Raw genomic sequence first — 19,494 nt, forward strand, 5'->3', positions numbered from 1 at the left:
ACAAATGCACGGTATCGAGAGCTCAAAACTAACTATATACACAAACACGTATGTATTTGGGTTGCCTGTACGACCTGTCAAACAATGCCATGCATAAAAGTTCTCAGCCACAGTTTTGTTTTGGTATATAAATAAAGCAGCTGCTCTCCCTCATTTCATTTTGTGACTGTTTCTTACAGCGTCTACTTGAAGCAAAAGGTTGGAAAAAAAAAATATGTTGGCATTAACTATTTAACAATAAGTAATGCAATAACATACGATGTAGTTCTTACCTTTCTAACCATGGTCAAGTCTGGCTGCTTGGTCCAGGTCCGGCTATAAATATCATAGCTTTCCATGGAGATTAGCTCCCTTTCACCATCCTCACCTCCCAGAATATATAGAATTCCATCAATCTCTACCACACCAAAATTATGTCGTGCCTAAGGAGTATCAATAAAGACAACATTGTAAAACATAACTGCCATTGTGAATAAATCAGTACAATCTTTTTTTCAGCATATCTGTCTGCAAAGTGATATTGGTATCATGCCTGTTTTCTGTTTTGATTTTTTTGTAAATGGTGAAGTCCTAAACTCCAGAATAAGATTATTAATTCATTCAACTAAACAAAACGAAGGGTATTCAAAGAAGACAGAGCAACAAAAGCCAAAGAGACTGCACAGAAATCTAAGAACAGAGCTTGGCCGTATTTCGGTTTGCATAGTAGTAGTCTCCATGATGAAGCTGTTGCTTTCAGGTCTCTACAGCAGCAAAACTCAGACCCATTATCTGTGATAAAGGCAGCTCTTCTGTTTTGTATGTAGGAGCACAGCTATCCTCAGTCTCACAGTCAACAGGAAACATAATGTATCGTAAAGTCTTACGCATAGTAAGCAGGAAACTTAACGCACTGTAACTACAAATGTGGCCAAAACTACAGCCTTTGCCAACCAGAGACTGTAATGAGGAAAATCCTGTGGCAAACAACAGTTTCTTAGTAAACAACCTACGCTGATTTAAGAAGATAAAAACACAGGTCTATTAAGGATATATGTTTACAAATAATAAACTGTTACTTTTTGATGGAATGCAAATATGAAGGAAGCATTAACTCAAACCAAACCTAAATGTGTCTGTGCAAGCCAAGTTCTGTATGTTGGCCCGTCCTCTGTCCATCTTTTCTGCACAGTCCGATCCCTTTGTCCGTTTAAGAGTTCTCTTGTTTTAGAAGGCCAGTATATGCAGAACACTAGGTATACTTTATGACTGATTCACTATGAAATTCCTGAAATTTTGTAGTTCATCTTTACAGCTAGTTCTTCACTAATTGTTTAGTTTTCCCAGATCCAGCAGTCAGTATCAGACCACAAGTATAACAACAGGATATAAACAGAAGTCAGTCTGTAGCGTGACTTTGAATGTGTAAGATGCAAGTGACTGGAGATTCAGAATAAAATTTTGCAGGAGAAATGGAACATTTTGCCAAAGTCAAAACTCAAATCCCAACAGTTAGATAGTGATCTTGCCTCATTCATTGGTGGTAAGGAACTCCATGAATTGGTATCTGGATCATATTTCTCTCCAGAGCTTAGCGTTCCCTTGTTTTCATCCTGACCACCAAGCACAAATAAAAATCCTTCTGTAAAACAAAATGTAACATGATCTTAAAAAGAGGACTCACACCTGTACACTGAGCAAGACAATGTGACTGATGAGCAGTATCCTGGAACTCGCTAAGAGCTTCAGACCAGTCACAGGTCAAACTCTGGACTGGAGAAGGTAAAGCACATACTTATATCTGGACTCAAGTCTACCCCTGCAGATACTCTTCAACATATTCAGTGATGCAGCAACTAGAATTTACTTAAAACATGAAATAATCCTGGAGAGACAGATGTAGCAGATTCCCACAAAATGTTGTGGGAATAGTGATTTTAAGACACTCAGATGACAGGGATTTTCACAGAATCAAGTAATGTTTTGGGCAGACAAAGGGGAAGCATGAAATAACCCCAGTGCAGTCAATCTTAAAGCAAAAATATTATTATAAGCTGTATCTCAGTTTTTGAGGCACTGGTAAGTTTTGATAATATTGACTTTACAAATACAAAGTTCCCCTTTACCTGCTGACAATACTCCATGATTGATCCTTGGAATACTCATAGGAGCAAGTTCAATCCAGAGCTGTCTATTGGGATCATAAAGAGGACACATACACCGCATCACTGAGGTTGGTTTCCGTGATCTGAACACAGGGTGGGGAGGGAACAAACGAAAACAGAAAGACAAGACAGAGTTTTACAAGTTCACTGTTAACAACTCGTGTCCGAAGCTTGCTTGTTCATGTTTTAATATATATTCATAAAGTGTGGTATTTCCCTGGTAAGGAGAAGACCCCCAAACCAAACGTGTGTAAATTGAGTTTTGTACAGACTGGAGACGTAACAAGCAGAGGTACTTCATTCATACTATATCTGCCTGTAATAGTTTTTACGAAGGACCTTTGAACAAACTAAAAAGAACTGATAGGGAGTATTAGTAACGTCAGAGTAAAGTGATCCACAAACTGATGTGCAAAATATTATTTGAGTAATTACACTTCTATAAAGAGCAAACATCTAAGTGCTAAACTTATTTAAAGAGGACAAAACCCTCCCCTCTACTGCAGAGGGTACTCAAGAAAAGAAAGGGATTATTGTGTGGAACAGGAATTTTCACCTGGCATCTCAGATGCACCAATACTGACTTTTTTTTTGGAAACACAGCTATTGTAAACAAAACAGTTAAAGCATGTGTTCATTATTTTTAAGATTTATTATAGATGCTTTTCAGATCATTAGAAAAGTGTTTCTCCAACGTTCTGTGCTTATTTTTAGTAAAGTCTATGCAGTTTAAAAACAAAACCAGCCAACACTACTGAACAAACAACACGCCTTACTCTAATGCTGAATGTCAGAAAATTGTCAGAAAATAACTATTTATTGCTGAATCATTCACAAAGGTATTTTTCGTGTGTCTGACCAACTTAAACTCAAATGACAAAGTAATAAGCCCATTAGGTGCACATATTCTCTCCACGCTGTTTTCAGATGTGCCGTGAATGTGAGACACTTGTATTTTTACCAGCTGTGATAACCTGTGATGCCACTTCATACTTACACTCGTTCTTCTCCACCAACAGTCACTATACACTCCGAGTAACCCCGGGGCTTGAAGGAGGCCAGCATCGCCTCTCCCTGCTGGGGCGGCGTGAGGGGAATATTGTTGCATTCTTTGACGATCTCCCGTACCAGTGGTTCACTCATCATCTGCTCACGTAAATACGCTGCATCTAAGCCCGAAACCCACACTGCTGACATGACATCCTTCATGTGAACCTACAGAAAGAGATAAGTGTCAGAAAATCCCCCAAACTTTACAGAACAGCACTAAGGCACTTGTACATACAGATGCTTCTAAATTTATCAAAACCTTGAAAGAGTATTTTTGATATTTGGAAGTAATAATAACATTATGTCGTAGATTTTGTTAAGAAAATGCATCAAGCCTTTAAAGTTTCACTACAAATGTGCTACTTGCTTTCTCTCTACAACAACAACAGTGTATCATCAAATGCCAAAAATGTACATTCTTTCCTTCGTGCCTATTAAATAATCAAAAGAGCAGATGATATATCATCAATACAACTTTCACCCTTTTACTGTAACACCACTGTCTGCATTTCAGGCAAAATGCAACTAATTCTATAAATGCAAGATTAGCCCCAAAAGAAATGTATCCATGTTAAGCTCCCACCACTTAGAATAAACACACCGATTTGGATCCCAATCAAAATATAAACATTTTGATGTCCTGACCTTTCTTGACTCTGAATCATGAGAAATCCACCTAATCACCGCTTCAAAGACGTATCTTTCATTTCCAACATTGAGCTTTTCCATCGACAGCACTTCTTTCAGTTTTTGAGGAGTCAGTTCCAAGAATTCCTCTGTGCTGCTGACATCTCGAAAGTGAGTTTCCAGATACTCTGAGGCAAGGTAGTGAACATGATGCAAACAATAGTGCAGTGCAAAGTCCCGAATACCAATACAGTTCTCAGCAGCTATGCAACCTTCTAAAAACTCACAGCAGAGAGTTTTTAAGTCTGTAAGCAGCAGGAGATCAGCTGCCTGTACCACATCTTGGATAGTTTCTTCATTTAGCCTGATCTGCAAGAATTAATTTAGAAGTTATAGCTACTATCACTCATTTGTTTCATGACATGTCCGCATTCATTACACTCATTCTCAGTGGCTGAAAAATGGAGTATTAATGCCAGTGTAAAAATTATGAGAAATTGATATGACTACTACACGTTCATAAGTTAATACAGGGATGGAAAGGCATTTGCTTGACAGAAGGTGTCAAGCAGAATTTTGCGCCTGAAGGGAACCATGAAATTGCTCATCTAATCTGAGAACCTAGAATGAATTTTGCTGCAATTAATAAATAATATTTTAAATGCATGTCCAGAAAAGAATTCCAAGCCACAGCTCCCTTTTATTTTTCTGCTGAAAGTTAAAACTCATTCAGCAATCTCCATCTGGTTCCAAATAAACTGGACACACCAACATTAATTCCTGCTAAGGCTAATGGCACAAAGATCTGAAGGGGCCTGCTGTCAGCAACAAGAGGCCAGAGAGGTGGGCATGAGGGTCAGTCAGGGAGGATGCCTGATGTACTGTTATGTTCAGTGATGGAGTCTCAATCTCTATTGCTATCAAGTCCAGTTCTCTTTTACAGCTCTAAAAGACTGCGTGTTTTAGAGCAGGTTACTGAAAGTACCCACAAATTTTAATACAAGCATTGCACATGACTTTTTTAGAGTCCTCTCTCATGGCATGAGAAAAGCAGAGACAACTCCTGCAGAGCCTACTGCCTCTGCTTCACATGCACAGCCCCAGTGTGATATACCACTTTGTGGAAGTTTTACCACAAAGCTTTAAACCTTGATAAGTTTATCTTTCAGGATAGCACTGTTAAAGCCCAGGTTATTTTGCCAAATAATTAAATTTCCATCTAGTTTTTTTTAATACCATACCTGCCCACTGAAGATGTAATCTAGTATCTCTTTCATGATATCAACAGATATCCCTTCAAGTTCAATCTTGTATGTTGAGCCATCATCCTTTGGAGGATTATAATTCAATTTCGTTCTAAGAGAGAAAAAAAGGAAAAAAAAAAAAAAAGATTACAACCTGGGCATTGCTTGCTCTCAGTTTTCTGAAGAAACAAATGCTAGCTATGGATCACTTTAGCTCTAACAGAGATGTTAAAATCTTACAACAGGATTTGAAATTTGTCTCTCTTGAATTAGCATGAAAAGGATGCATGTATGGTCTCTACTATTGCTCATCACGTTTCCAAACTGAACAAATAAGTTAGCCTTGCAAACTACCCATGGCATCAAAGAGCCAAAGTAATTTTTTCCCAGCTCATTCATCACAAGCATTCAAAAACTTCAGTCAGAACTTCAAACAGAACAGCAGCTCTGCTGACAGATGAAACATAAGAATTTGCTTTGATAAAGGTGGAAAAAAAAACCCAAACCAAAACAAAATCACTTTACCAAGAAAAAAATAATTACAGTGAGCAGATGTGATCAGAATACACACTGGCAGCACAAATATTTGGATTGCATTACCATTTTGTGTAGTTTATGATATTATCAGCCTAATGCTATGCGTGGCTGTAACCAAACTCTGTGCTCACAGTTGGAGGAAACAGCCCATGTGCTGCTCAGCTGAGCTTTAAATAATCATCTACATCAGTGGACGCTTCACTTATGAGCAATTTCTTTAAAAATACCAGGAACAGTTTGATGTGCCTTTGAATAGAATGGAAAGGGTCTGGGGGGAAAGATTAGGAAATAATAATAATAATAATACAGCAGACAGCTTTGCTTTCCATGATCCATTAATGTAAACACCTTTTCCAGGAAAGACAACTTTAAGTGCTCAAAAGGGAGCAGTGTCCACTAATCTAGTGAAAACAGCCACAAGAGCTAATAAAAGATCATTTTGAACATCTTTTTTCCACCCTTTAGGCAACGAAGAATACGTTATATAAAGACCAGAAAACTTGTTTCACTACCTCTGTGTATATATAGGTAACTACATCTATATCACAGCACATGAAAATAAAAGCCTTAAAAACATTTTTATATTCATTTGAATATATTCTTAGATAGAATTAGTTTCTTAATGTGAAAAGCTGTGGCTTTGCTGAGCTGAAAGTGTCTAGTTTGTCACAGTCTTCCACTCTCCACTCATACTAAGTAAATACATAAATAGGACTTAGCTAAGGGCAGATTCTGCTTTACTTACTCATAACGGAATAAATTAGTTTCTCACAAAATAAGATATAACTTGCATCAAATAAAATCCTAGTCTACAAGGAGCTATATTTAGGTGTGAATAAGGATGGTAATTTTAGCCCTGAAGTTAATCACATTTGTGGTCTTGTTTTCACATTGCTTTTCTACACTGCAAGAAACCCATCGCCAAAAAGCAGAACACCCTGGGAGATAAGGCTACTCTGATGTATACGTATGACTACACGAGGTCTGAAGCTAAGCTGCTTCACTCTGTGTTTGTACAGCACCTAGCGCAAGTTCCAATACAAAGAGTAACAACAACAATATAATAGGGATTAGGAAATTGTTTATTTCCTAACACTTGGAAGAAGATTAGAAAAATTAAGCCTGTTCTCTAAACAGAGGTCTATGTGACTTCCAGTAAAGTGCATGCTGCAATAGCAGACATTGATTTGCAATGCATCAGCTGAAAACTTCTAAACTGAATATACATCTCAAGCAATACCATACAACATGTATCTCAACTCGTGCCATCCTAGCCCATATGGAATGTGCATTTTTCATGCCTACAAGCTCCAAACGAATGAAAGAGCATATACACACACAGAAACAGGCATTTTCAACTCTAACACAGTGCCAAGGCTTCTTTACACACATTTTCAAATCTATCCAAACTACCACAATTTTAATTATGCCGACTATGCTCAAGTTTTGGGTTTCTTGGTTTGTAATGACAGCTGCATCTTGTTTCCTGGGATGAAATGGTGTTTTCTTTTCATTTAACATAAAATGTACCAAGGTTTGTGGTATCTGGCTTCCTTCACCAGAAAAGAGAGGCGGACAGAGTGTATCTGGATCTCATACCTATCGGGTACCTACGAGTAGCTGGTATGGTCAAATACACAGCAGGATCTAGACAGAACCTGGGTAGTCCCACACATTGTGGGGCATATAATATAAAAGGCATATAATAAACATGTTGCATGACACCACTAATGGGGAGATTAGAGAAAGGACTAGTGCTAGTTATCACTAGTTTTCATCTTAGCATCACCTGTACACACCCAGGCTAAATCACCTCATTGCAAGGACTTTACACTGACACCTCCTGGTAACAAGAAAGTGTTGTTCAGAGTTTTTGTGTCTTATCAGGCTAGATGTTCTAATTACTGTGTACTTTTTCAGGCATCAACAGCTGTTAACCTGAAAAGAAACAAACCAGCCACTGATGCAAGCCAAAAACACAAACTCAAAGCAGAAAAATAACCTTGAGAACAAATCAATTCATTTCAATGTTATGGATACTTGTATGCAGGCAAACATTCACCTTATGCAAATGCATCCCAGTTCAGACTAAGCTTTGTTCCTATCATCTGTCCTGAGAAGCTGTAGTTATCCATCTGTCACACAAGTTTGATTTGTTCGTTAATAAACTACTAGGTTATTTATTTTGGTACAAAGATTTCCGAGCTATGACGCAGGAACCATTCCCAAACAGCAGCTGGAGGTACTTGTGAATCACATCAAGCAGGAGAGCTACTGGCTGTTGGGAATGGGGGAGGAAAAAAAAAAATTATGCAAGGACATAGTATAACTAGGTTTGGAGCTGGAAAAGTTTAAGATAGAAAACTGTGTGTCTAATGTGGAAAGCAAGCTGAAGGAGTAGAAAAAAGTAGGAGGTATGTAAGCGGAAGGCAAGGAGCCATGCCTCCTCTTGCATCACCCAGCATCAGCTCTTACCCGCGCCCACACCTCGCTAGCAAACTGAGGTCTGGGCATCCCTGTCATCATAACACATGCAACAGACAGAATGAGAAAATTTCAAAACATGTTTGTTCCCAGTTCAGAAAGACAGAGCGGACAGCATGCAGTGAAACATTTAACCTTGGTCTTCTATCAGATTTCACTTTAGAGAAAAAAAAGACGTTTCTAGCTATGCTTAAGCAGAGGTTTTCCAATCTGTCAGATTCCCAGGAAGGAGGATGCTTTCCACCATGCTCTTCCCCATGGCAATTTATTCAGCCCACGATTTGTGTGGCTGAAAGCTGGAAGTGGCAATCGGCAACCCAAGGTGCAGAGATGTGCCCAGCTGCAGCACGGCTGCTTCTAACACATGCATGTGAGAGCTTCCTACTCCGGACAACGTTTCCAATTACTTTAAAAGCACTCTAAGCTGCCAAACCACAGCAGAAAAGGCTGCCTCAGTCTTCCTTAAGCCAGATGAAAGGCCAGAACATCAAGATGTAGAAGGAAAGAAAACCCCCACAGCCAACCAGAAAACCCATTAGCTGGGAGCGGAGCACAGCTGAGACACATACAGAGCTGGGGGAAACAAAACAAGGCAACTTCTTCGTCCTGTTTTCTTAACTAATTTAATTTTGAGCAGCTTGACTCCACACATGTTTTAAAACAATGTTTTGCATTTTTTAATTAAGAAGATCATCATTGTAAGTTGAAATTGCTTCCAGTAACATAAATAGTGTTCCACAAACGCGTAACATCCACCCCAACCTCTCGTACCTCATCAAGAAAATTGCTTGGCACGTACTACACCTTGAGATAGTGGCATAAGAACAACTGGGTTTATGTTGTGTTTACATGTCGTGTGTCTGTATGACAAATTTAGAATCTGCTCTTCCACATCACTTAAGGAATATAATCCTAGTGAGTCATCTCAAATGACACTACATAAGGCAGAATGAGGAAAAAAATTTCAATACCTCTTCTGTATAGGTAGGCAACAATATAAGCAAGGTATATTGTTAAAATGAAAACAAGGACTTAAGAACAAACGTTGATATTGCTAGGAGTCACAATTCACATCTAATGGCATAAACCAGATTCAAATAATTAAAAAAAACCACAACAAAACCCAAACAAAACTTTTACCTGCTCTCACGTCATCACACTGCAAACAGATAAATTTGAGACTGTCCATAGTTCTCGTTAAAATTAAGATGGATCTTCCAACTTACCTCTCATTTTAAAAGAGCGAAACAAAGAAAAACACATAGTCATACTTCCAACATTACAGCCAAGTCCCTGTGAGAGCACTGTTGTGGAACAGTTAAGATGCACGAGAAGCACATTGAGAAAGGGTCCATGTGTCTGAAAACTTGGTTTTCCTACCTTTTACAGTTGACAGTTTACAGGAGGGGGAACAGTAATTTTGAAATCCCAACCAAACTAAACAACAAACAAAATGAAAACCAAAACAAAGAATTCAGCTATCACCAGTATCACTTGCTTTCCTGAGTCAGACATAATTTTGTGGGAATATTTTTATCTTTAAAAACCTCTGCCTTATTTATAAACTGTTATGAAAAGATAACTGATGTGTTTCTACAATAGTGACATGAATTATAAGGAGAACAACAGTATAACTCTTGGAAAGCTTTAATCCTTAGAGTGCTGGTATATTGGCACCTAAACAGGTAAAGAAAACATCTGTCTGCCAAGAATGCACCTTTGTAAATGAGAATGCTCTAGACCACATTCACCTCAAGCAGGTTTACGATATTTACAGTGAACAACAGTCGAAAAATCTGGGAAACAGAAGACAGATGCTTTGGTTTTGACGCTTTGCAACACAAAACTTTTACCTGCTCTCACGTCATCACGCTGCAAACAACGCAGTTTGCTGACCTACTTACACAGCCACAGCAGGCTGTCAGGAACCAAACTGCAGGAGACAAGGGAAACACTTGTCTTTTTGAAAGGTGCTGTATTTCCAAATTAATGACTTTGCTCCAGATTAACCATAAGGGCTAGCCTACACAAGCTTTGCCAATATTGCCACACTAGCAAACCTTAGTATTAGAGTAGCAAAGCCATCTTTCCAAACCAAAGAGTAATAAAATTGGGGTTTGATGATATATCCTTTACCTGCACCAGTGTTTTGGCCTTCTCCAGAGAGCATTAGCATTTTAAAATGAAGTTACACCTCCAACAAACGTTTCCAGCAAAGACATGCACCAAACCTAAAACACGCTCACAAGGATGACTCAGTCCCAAAAATGACAAGCAAGTACTTGGAGATTTTGCACCAGTAAGGAGAAAACTTGAAAATTCTGCTTTTGATGCAAAAGCATAAGGTCAATTTAGTCTTCTCCTGATCTGGGCTTCCTTATGTAGGTTTGAGTCTTTCAAGTACAAGCTTTCCATGTCAAATCTAATTAAGTCCTACTTAGGACTGACCATTTTAATGGTGAAGTTTTTTCATTTGTCTGCCTTCATCCCTGCAACATTTTCTCCCATGAAGACTGGTCTTTCTGCATGCAAAAAACCTTAATAGTCACATTATTAAACCGGTCAGACACAAAAACATGATGCAGCAGTTCACTCCACCCACTGCCATCCTCCAAAAGGATATTTTACAACCAAATCAGAAGGTTTTCTTTGAGGTCGCACCCTGGCCTTTAGCACCACACATAAAAGACAGTCATCACCACACCCTGCAAAGGATGCCAGCTCTCAGAGGATTTTGGCTATGCCTCTCGTACGTCTCTCTTCTTAAGTTTATCTGTAACTGCAACTTCAGGTCTCAAGGCAAAGTAGTCCACCTAACAGCTCAGCACAAAAACCTGCAGAAGTTGCTTTCCTTAGTTTAAGAGAGACAACAACTAGGAATAACTTAATTTTTTCATCTGTTGGAAAGTTTAAGTCAGGCAAAAATGTAAGGCTTTCTGCTCCCCCCCCCATAAGAAAGAGAACAAAGCAATTCCTTCAGCAGCAGCACAGGCGACATGTACAAGGCTCAAAGGCTTCGCTCAATGAAGAGCTTGTTTACTCCGAAAATCTTAAGTTACTGACTACACTGAGCTCATCCAGAGCTAGATTGTAATCTAAATTGGAAATCTACCCTTAACCAGCATGTCTTGCCTAAACATGTGAGTTAGCCCTACGTAGACAGAACACACACTTGATGAATACAGTCCCCAAGAATGGACCCTTGGAGCTTCTCAGCAGCAGTAAGTACCTGACATTTCATTTTACTTTGGAGGTTTTTTTAGCCAACTTCAAAACCAACCAACCAACCGTACCAGCTGAGCTTACAAACAAGTCAAACACAAGCAATGCAGATGAGCTGGCTGCTGGGCACCGATGGTTCGTGCCATGCACCTTGTACGCAGCATGAAGCAGAGCTCAGCCTGATCTATGAATGTAGTCAAGTAGAGCTGGTTCAGCAGCCGGCTGTTCAGCTCTTCCCACATGAAGCACAGATCTATTTTGTACCTTCCTGTATTAGAAATACCTGCCACTGGATTTAGAAAGGTGCTTTGGAGTTTTTTTCTTTCTTTGTCTTTAAAAGCTGGGGAAAAAATACTTAATCCTTGTTCCTCTATGGGCAGCAGGCTAGCTGGCATGGAACACTCATCCAAGCATCTCCTGAAGTAACTAAATCCGTATCATACTTATGCCATTTTTGTGCTACACAGGACACACAAGTTCACTCACTAAATAGACAATTCATGAGATTTCCAGCCCACATCCATTGAAAATTTAGCCTTCTGCTAAACAACAGTGTTACACCTATTATGTAGCTTCCTGGAACTAGGACTTCCTTGGAAAAGCAAAGGAAGACATTTCTGGAATACAGTTTTAAACCAAGAAATGAACTGTATCTTACTTGAAAATACATCTTCTTTCAAATTAAATCTGCTCTTAAACATGTTAAAAATGCTTTTTTAGAAGGAACAAGTACGGTACCATACCATGCTGTTAAACTTACCATTAAATACATTTAAGAAATGCAATGCTGTGCAGCCTGTCTCTAATAACCCAAACATTCCTGTGACTTACTAAAATCATTATTTGGAAAACACCAATGAACCTCCTGAGAAAACTTGGTTTAATCAGGTTTTTATATCTCACTTATCGTTATAGCACATGGGAGAAATAAGCATCAGAGTCAGAGAAGATTTTGATAATCGCTGGTAAGTATGAAGTCAAATGGACAAGATTACAAGTGCACCAGTAGTATCGTGGGACTGTTGGAAGATGCAGCAAGCGCTGTGTTTCTTTGGGAATCCAACCAAGAGAGGCACCAGAACTCCAGACACACCACGAGCTGGAAAATGGAGATCTGCAAGACTACCACAGAAAGTGATGGCACAGCCAAGAGGAAAAAGGAACCAGGAGTGTGGATTTCACCAGCACAACAAGGAAGAGCCAAGAGTCTGCAATTCAGAGTACTAACCACGTCCATAAACAATAACAACAGCTGTACTAGGCAGCTTAAAGTCTTTCAGGAGATGTAAACCAACAACCAACGTGCCTGAGGACATAACGCAGCCACTAACCACATGGTATTAAGAACGTATTTCCTCGATAGGCAACAAGCAATTTCAGAACTGTCCATACCAGTGATTTTTTTTTTTGTTTTCTTGGAAATATTAAACAGTGGCATAGATACAATATGGGAGACAAATACGAGACTGGACACTCCAACACTACACTGGTACTCAGTACCAGGACAGAGAGAAAGCTCTGTACAGTATATGAAATAAGAAGTCTGAACAGACAGTGAAGAAACAAATTCTTTAAAACCATTTGGTTTTGTATTTGTTGGTCCACACGAGGAAGAAGTTCCTTTAGTGACTGCAGCTGAGACCAATGCAAACAAAACAGGTTCAAAGAAAAAAAAAAAACAAAAACCAAGACACAAATCAAGAAGTCCAGACTCATCAACACCAGATCTTTCTCCAGACACATGAGCACCTTCAGAGCAGCCCCATTCCAGCCACAAAATACATTTTAAAGCATGGAAGAAAAATTATTAATAAAACAGGTTCTTTCAATAAAAAGTTTTGCCAAACAAGGCAATTAATGCAGGTGTAAAGGCAACCTACAGAGTATAAATTACCCAGACATCCCAAGCAGCTCCATCCTGCCACACCTCCTTCCACCCCAACTCGCCTCTTACATCAGGCACGCAGATGAACCGCACGTCTTCAGATACAAAGAAAGGACAAGAAATTTCATCTCAAGCTCTCCTGCGTAAACAAGATGCTCTGATTTCCAGTTCTCCCTTTGCCTGACGTGTAGGAGCAGCCCAACTGTACTTTCTTACTATTTTGAGCTGGATAAGAACCTTATTGCTTCCTCCCTTCAGGCCATCTTTAGGGGCTTGTTGGAGCAGGAATATAATTAACAACTCCCCACTCAAGCCTGGTATAGTGATTTTTAAATCCTTTTTTAAACCATAAGCTTTCAACATACCTTTATCATTGTTGCCCCTCAACTACTTACCCTAACATAACATGCCTTCAGGCACTTCTGAGTTATGCCAGGTAGAGAGTTTCTGGACAAGGCAACTATTTTGATTTATCACTCCTCAAAGTTACAGAGACTTTACAACTCAGTTATCACTAAAACATCACAGGTGACATTTTAGTTTCATTTTTTTAAAAAACAAAACCAAAACAAAACCTTAACCAATTTAAAAAACAGCCTTAAAAGTCTGGAAGCAAATTCTGGCCTGATTTGTTCCTGACTTCCTACTGCCAGGGCATCCTGTAAAGTTCCCAGGAGACTGCCAGAAACAAACTTCTCATAAGAAACCTCGAAGATGACATGGCTTCAGAGCCCTGCTTGATAAAGCTGTTGCCACAACGCTGCCCTGCACGCCCAGTGAAGAGGGAACAAGCCCTGGCACAAGCACAGTGTGATTCAGCTAAACCAGAACTTGAGAGCACAGGGTCCTGACAACCAAGTACCTCCCAGCTTCAGCAGTGGCTTGTATTCATGACTTCAGTACTAGTCCCAAACAGAAAAAAGTTTTAAAACACTATAAAAGGTCTCTATAAATGTCAATAAAAACCAAACAGCTATCAGGAAATAAGCAGCAGAAGCTACTGGCACACATTGGCTTCCACCTCGCCTTCTCTACAGTATTTATTGTTTAACGAGTGTAACGAAAACTGTCAAGACACACCTTTTCAGTGCGCTGCAGAACGGACGTCCCGTCCCACTTTTTGCACCAGCACTTAGGGATGCTCACAGACACACTTAAACAAGGACGATGTCTCAGCAAACCACCTTTTCACGGTTTCACAACTCCAAATGCTCCAAGTGCCAGCACGCAGAGGAAAGGACAGGAGTTAGTGATGGGGGACACGTCCCACCACATCTCCGTGGAAGTCTGTTTTGGCACTGGCAGAGAGGTTACGGTTTTGTGGCTGTGCAAGGCTCTTACAAGGCCTGCAATGTTTTAGGGATGTCAGAAGGTTGAACAGCACCAGTGAGAAGATGCAAATGCTGTCAGGTTATTTCTGACCAAAATCCATTTACAGCTTGTAAATACAAGTAAACGGAAAATAACGCGAGTTTAATTTTACATTTTTAATTTTGTTTAGTTATATTATGCTCATCTGGAAAAAGATGAAAATATGGTTACTGGTCCAGTACTAAGTTAGAAAAGCCTCGGGGAACAGTATAGAGTATAGGCACCCATCTGTAATCTGTTCACGCAGATGCGTGAAAACCAAAGACAAAAATTGTTCAGATAACAAAAATGTCTTAATTTAATTTCTAATTCAGCAGCAAAATCCCTGTGTAACAACATTAAGTTCATCTAAGAATATGAGCTTAAATATCCTCTTTGTTAAGGTAGTTCCCACATGCTCCCTGTGATACAGGCAAGCAGACAGTAAACTAGCCAAGTATTAGGAGTTGCAAGTTTCAGCTGGCCAGGAACAACTCATGCCAGACAGTGACAGGTCTGTTCAGATGAGAACATCTGCTGCTACTGCTGAGGATACCAGGAATACTTGGACCAAATCTATCCTCTAAAAGGTTTGCGGATATATGCTACAACTTACACCGAACTTACTAGTGCAAGCATGGTTTATTCTGGCAAGAGCACTCTTATGCCACCATAATTTACACTAGGCCCACAAATTAAACAAAATAAACCAGGCCAATACAATTGTACCTACATTAGGGCAATTGCCAGGACAAAAAGTGCTAAAAAAAGTGCAGGCTTCTGGCTGATTTGTTACAGAAGAGAAAATCAAGAGCTAACCTGGCTCGAATTTAACTTCTCTGGGATGCACAGCAACATCACTTTGAGCCAAACCACGCTCTGTCCTATGGCAGTGTCTTCCTAAGGAATCCTCCTTTTCTCAGGCTCAGGAACATACCACAAGATGTTAGAGATATGCAGGAAGACCTCTGTGTTTTGTAAAAGACAGGATTTGCTCCAGGGGCACACAGAGGGATTAGATAAACCTGTACATATACGGCAATTCTGTAGGAATTCACACAACCACCCCAGACCTCACTGCTCTCAGCGAGCTACAAGCAACTTGGCATTAAGAAGTTGAGGCAAAACCTCAAGAATCAAACTACCGCAAAAAGTAAAAGTCTTACTGGTCCCACAGACTGAAAATTTATTCGTGAAACAGGCTTTTTTTTTTTTTTTCCTGTACTTGCAGAAGCTAGCCTACGGGCAAGAAAGGCAGACGGGACCCATGACACCAGTAACACTTCCGTGTGTTTCTGCGTGCCCTTCACGTCTTTTGTCCTCTCCCCGCTGAAGCTGCCATTTTTGAGCTGCATGGATAATCCAGTTGCCAAATAACCAGAGGGAAGCCACATCACTATAATTTACAAGTGTCCTGCTCATAACCAGTCAGCCAAACAGCTTCCATGCAAAACTAAAAAACAAGTAACGCTCCTCTCTCTGTGGCTGCACAAATCCTTCAGCACACACAGACTCTGCTCACACCCAACCACCCCCTCAGAAAGTCCATGCCTACTTATTTTCCTACTCACACCCTAAACTAAGCATTCATGCAAACCCTACACAGCTTCTGAACTCGCCCACCAACTTGCCCACAGCCACAATACATAATGACACAGCCAGATAGAGAAAACACCACACCAACTCATAATTCCACCGCTTCACTGCTAAGTCTGTTTCACGTATTCACTCATTTTTCTTCCAAGTTTTACTTCTGAAATTAGTTAATGGATTTTTCTGAGCTTTATATTGGAATTTTTCAAATGAGAGCAACCCAAATCAATTGGCATTTGGAGACTGTAACAACCTCTGGTACTGGAGCACACTTTGGAATCACCTACCCTTAAAATACAAGGACATAAAAGCATTGAGTCTCCTGCAGTAACTCTTTATATAGAAACCTAAACCGATCATTTTACTTATATGGGACTTCCACAGACTAGGTACAGGCTGGAGATTATCTCCAAAAAGAGCCGCTGAAACGTTACTTTTGGTGGGAAACGTAATGCTCCAACACCGGCAACCTACCTGACCAATTCTACCCAATGTGAAGACCAGCTGGACTAAGAGACAGATCCTGGAGTGATAGAAAGCAGAGAGATATGCAGCAGGTAAAAATTAGGCTCTGCAAAGGTAAGCAATATAAATGTGTTTCTTAACGTGCCATACAAGAACTAGGTACATGTATTTTGGTTCTTTACATCTTGCAAGCCCAAGGAGAAAAGATGAGTAAGCTTAAAAAAAAACAAAAACCCAAAACCCCAACAAACTTAATCATATTTATATATTAATGCATGTAACCTACTTTCACACATAGTTAATGAGTTCCTTCATGGGATTTGAACCTGAACAATTTTGAGTTTAAAAAAACCACAACTCTAATGACTACAAGTTTTGTTGCTCATGTAGTTCTGTCTGGCGCTCTTACTCCTCACACACACTTAATTCATGTTTCCCCAGTACATTTCTCAGAGATGAACAAAATGCAATATTTAGAGATGAAATTCTGTGAAAAGGCGCTTCTCCACAGAAAAATTTACAATATCTTTTAATTAAGCAGTCTTTTTCACCATAAAAAATTGGATGTTCCCTGTAAACTCATCTTGCTGTTAGAGTAGAACAGCAGTTTTCCCAAGAAAATGACCTCTTCCCACCTAGAGCAACCCTTCTGAACCTTCATTTCAGGTATGTCATTCAGTCATCTAAAATATGATGACCAACAACCTAAAAAGCATTCAGGCGTTTTGAAGAGTATTGGATCGATGGCTCATTTCAATTTCACGTCTTTGTCTTTCACCACAGTCTTCCAAAACTGCTTCTCAAGACAAGCAGTGAAAAACCTTATTATTAGTACATAGGCTCTGCGGTGTCTTCTTTGCAAATTCTTGCTGATCTTCCTTCTGTGAATTTTATTTCACTTCATATCTCAGCTCTGCTAGGTCAACCGGTGCAGAAAACTGTTTCTTTAAGTCTGTCCACAGTCAACACCCATTTAAAAGTTAATCGCCAAGTTCATACTCTATTTATTTTTAGTTTATTTGTGTACTTGAGAATGTCGAAGTTGTACTGCAATGGTCACCCAAAATACCATGTTGTCTAAAAGCAGACAACACAACACTGAAGCAGGTTGCATTTTTTTTTGAGAGTAGCACACAGACTCCCTCTCCCCACCTAGCGCAAAGATGCAGATTTTATGACAATTTCCCAGGAAGCTACAACTAGAAGGAATACCCAACCATTACGACAAGTCTGCTACAGACTTACGGTAATGCTGTGTTTAAGTGATACTGAAAGGTCTGCTCCCACTTTACAAAGACAAAACTAACGTCTTTATTACCGGCGAATGACAGGACTTAAAAATAAAAACCCTTTGGAATTAACTGCTTGTACGTTTCATTTGCCCTCTATGATGCGCAGATGCGTACTATAAAAATCTTATGGCGGGTATATTCTTTTCACTTGATGTCATCGGACTCGTGCGACGGAGAAGTTCAAACTGCTGTCAGTGGCCGCAGCAGGACCTTTCATGAAATGGGTTTCACGGTCCAGGATAAACTGTTTGCCGGGCCCCCTCCGAAACCATGACTGTGCTAACGCAGCGGGTCCTCCCCAGCGCTCACCGTCCAACGGCACAGTCGTGACGGCACATGCCGCTGGCACGCGCTGCCAAGAGCGGGCGGCTCGGCCGGGCTTTGACACCTCTGGCAATTTCCGAGTTCTGTTCTCGGGTACTGTACGGGCACGAGGGAACAGGAGGTGGGGAGAAAAAACGATTTTTTATTTTAATCTGAAAGCTGACGTACTTCAGAATCCATAACCACCTCCTGGAGCCTTGTCTTGCTAAAAGACATTAAGAAGGGAAAAAAAAAACCAAAAACAACCAACAACCCAACCAGAAAGGATCCTGAAGTGCTGACTCGGTGCAGCCGGCGGACCGGAGCTGCCCCGCGGCCCAGCGACCCCCCCCAGCCGGTACGCGCTGGGGGGTTTCTCTGGGTCGGTCGCCTACGCCAGGCGCTCGGGGGCGGGTTTCCCACCCCCCAGCGGGTTAAGCGGCCTTTCAAACCCGAAAAAAAAACCCCAAAAGAGCGGCAGTTTTAGTGCGGAGGACGCGACCGCTCCTCCGGAGGGACCCGCCCGGGCAAACTCCGGGGCCGGGCGCGCAGGCCCGTCCCCCCCGCCCCGGCCTCCCCTCACTCTCCCCTCCTGAAGAGAAGCCGCCGTGCCCGCTCCTTACGTAACCGTAACGGCCACCGCCGGCCGCCTCAGGCCGCGCCGTGTGCTGCGGGCCCGGCCTCGGCTCCCCCCCGCCGCCGCCCCAGCTCCGGCCGTACCTGATGTAGGGGCTGGCGGCCGCCAGGATGTTCTTCTGCACCGGGATCTCCTCCCCCTCCAGCACCAGGTGCGCGTCGCAGAAGCGGCTCTCCTCGCGGAAGGAGCTGAGGGCCCGCAGCAGCCGCGCCGGGTGCTGGGGGTCGGACACGGCGCTCGGCCCCGACATGCTGCCGGGCTCCGCCGAGCCGAGCCGAGCCGCGCCGGGCCGGCCGCCTCAATCGCTGCCCTCACACCATGGCTGCCAGCCCGCCGCTGACATCATCTCCCTGCGCCGCCCCGCCCCGCCCCGCCGGCCTCCCCCTGCGGGGCGGCAGCGGGGGCGGCCCCGGCTGCCCCGGCGCGGCCGGCGGCCTGACTCACCCCCACCGGCCCGGCGCGGCCCTGCCGCGGCTGCGGGTCGGCGACCCCGAACTCCGCATCGCCTGCGAAACCGTCTCTTCCCCCCGCCTCCTTGGCTTTAAAATGTGGCTAAGCCCAGCCTTTTGTTTATTCATTTATTTACTCCCCTCGCATGAGCCGGAGGGGGAAATGATAGGCGTCGGCAGGAGAAAAAGCAAGAGAACGAGGATGAAATACA

The 19,494-nt window shown here is 41.6% G+C and overlaps 1 protein-coding gene across 1 annotated transcript in view; it reads right to left on the reverse strand.

Annotated features, from left to right (window-relative positions):
• GAN (gigaxonin) overlaps window positions 1-19,145 on the reverse strand; it is a 42,242-nt gene extending 23,097 nt beyond the window's left edge. Inside the window, exons 1-7 of the mRNA XM_075039952.1 lie at window positions 18,917-19,145; window positions 5,063-5,177; window positions 3,840-4,190; window positions 3,142-3,359; window positions 2,106-2,227; window positions 1,509-1,621; window positions 273-422 (exon numbers count right to left, since the gene is read on the reverse strand). Coding sequence (XP_074896053.1) covers window positions 273-422; window positions 1,509-1,621; window positions 2,106-2,227; window positions 3,142-3,359; window positions 3,840-4,190; window positions 5,063-5,177; window positions 18,917-19,083 — 1,236 coding nt within the window. The 5' untranslated portion in view covers window positions 19,084-19,145. The remainder of the gene's footprint in view (window positions 1-272; window positions 423-1,508; window positions 1,622-2,105; window positions 2,228-3,141; window positions 3,360-3,839; window positions 4,191-5,062; window positions 5,178-18,916) is intronic.
• Between the last annotated feature and the right edge of the window lie 349 nt (window positions 19,146-19,494).

This window comes from Buteo buteo, chromosome 11 (assembly GCF_964188355.1).
Source record: "Buteo buteo chromosome 11, bButBut1.hap1.1, whole genome shotgun sequence".
Taxonomy (NCBI): domain Eukaryota; kingdom Metazoa; phylum Chordata; class Aves; order Accipitriformes; family Accipitridae; genus Buteo; species Buteo buteo.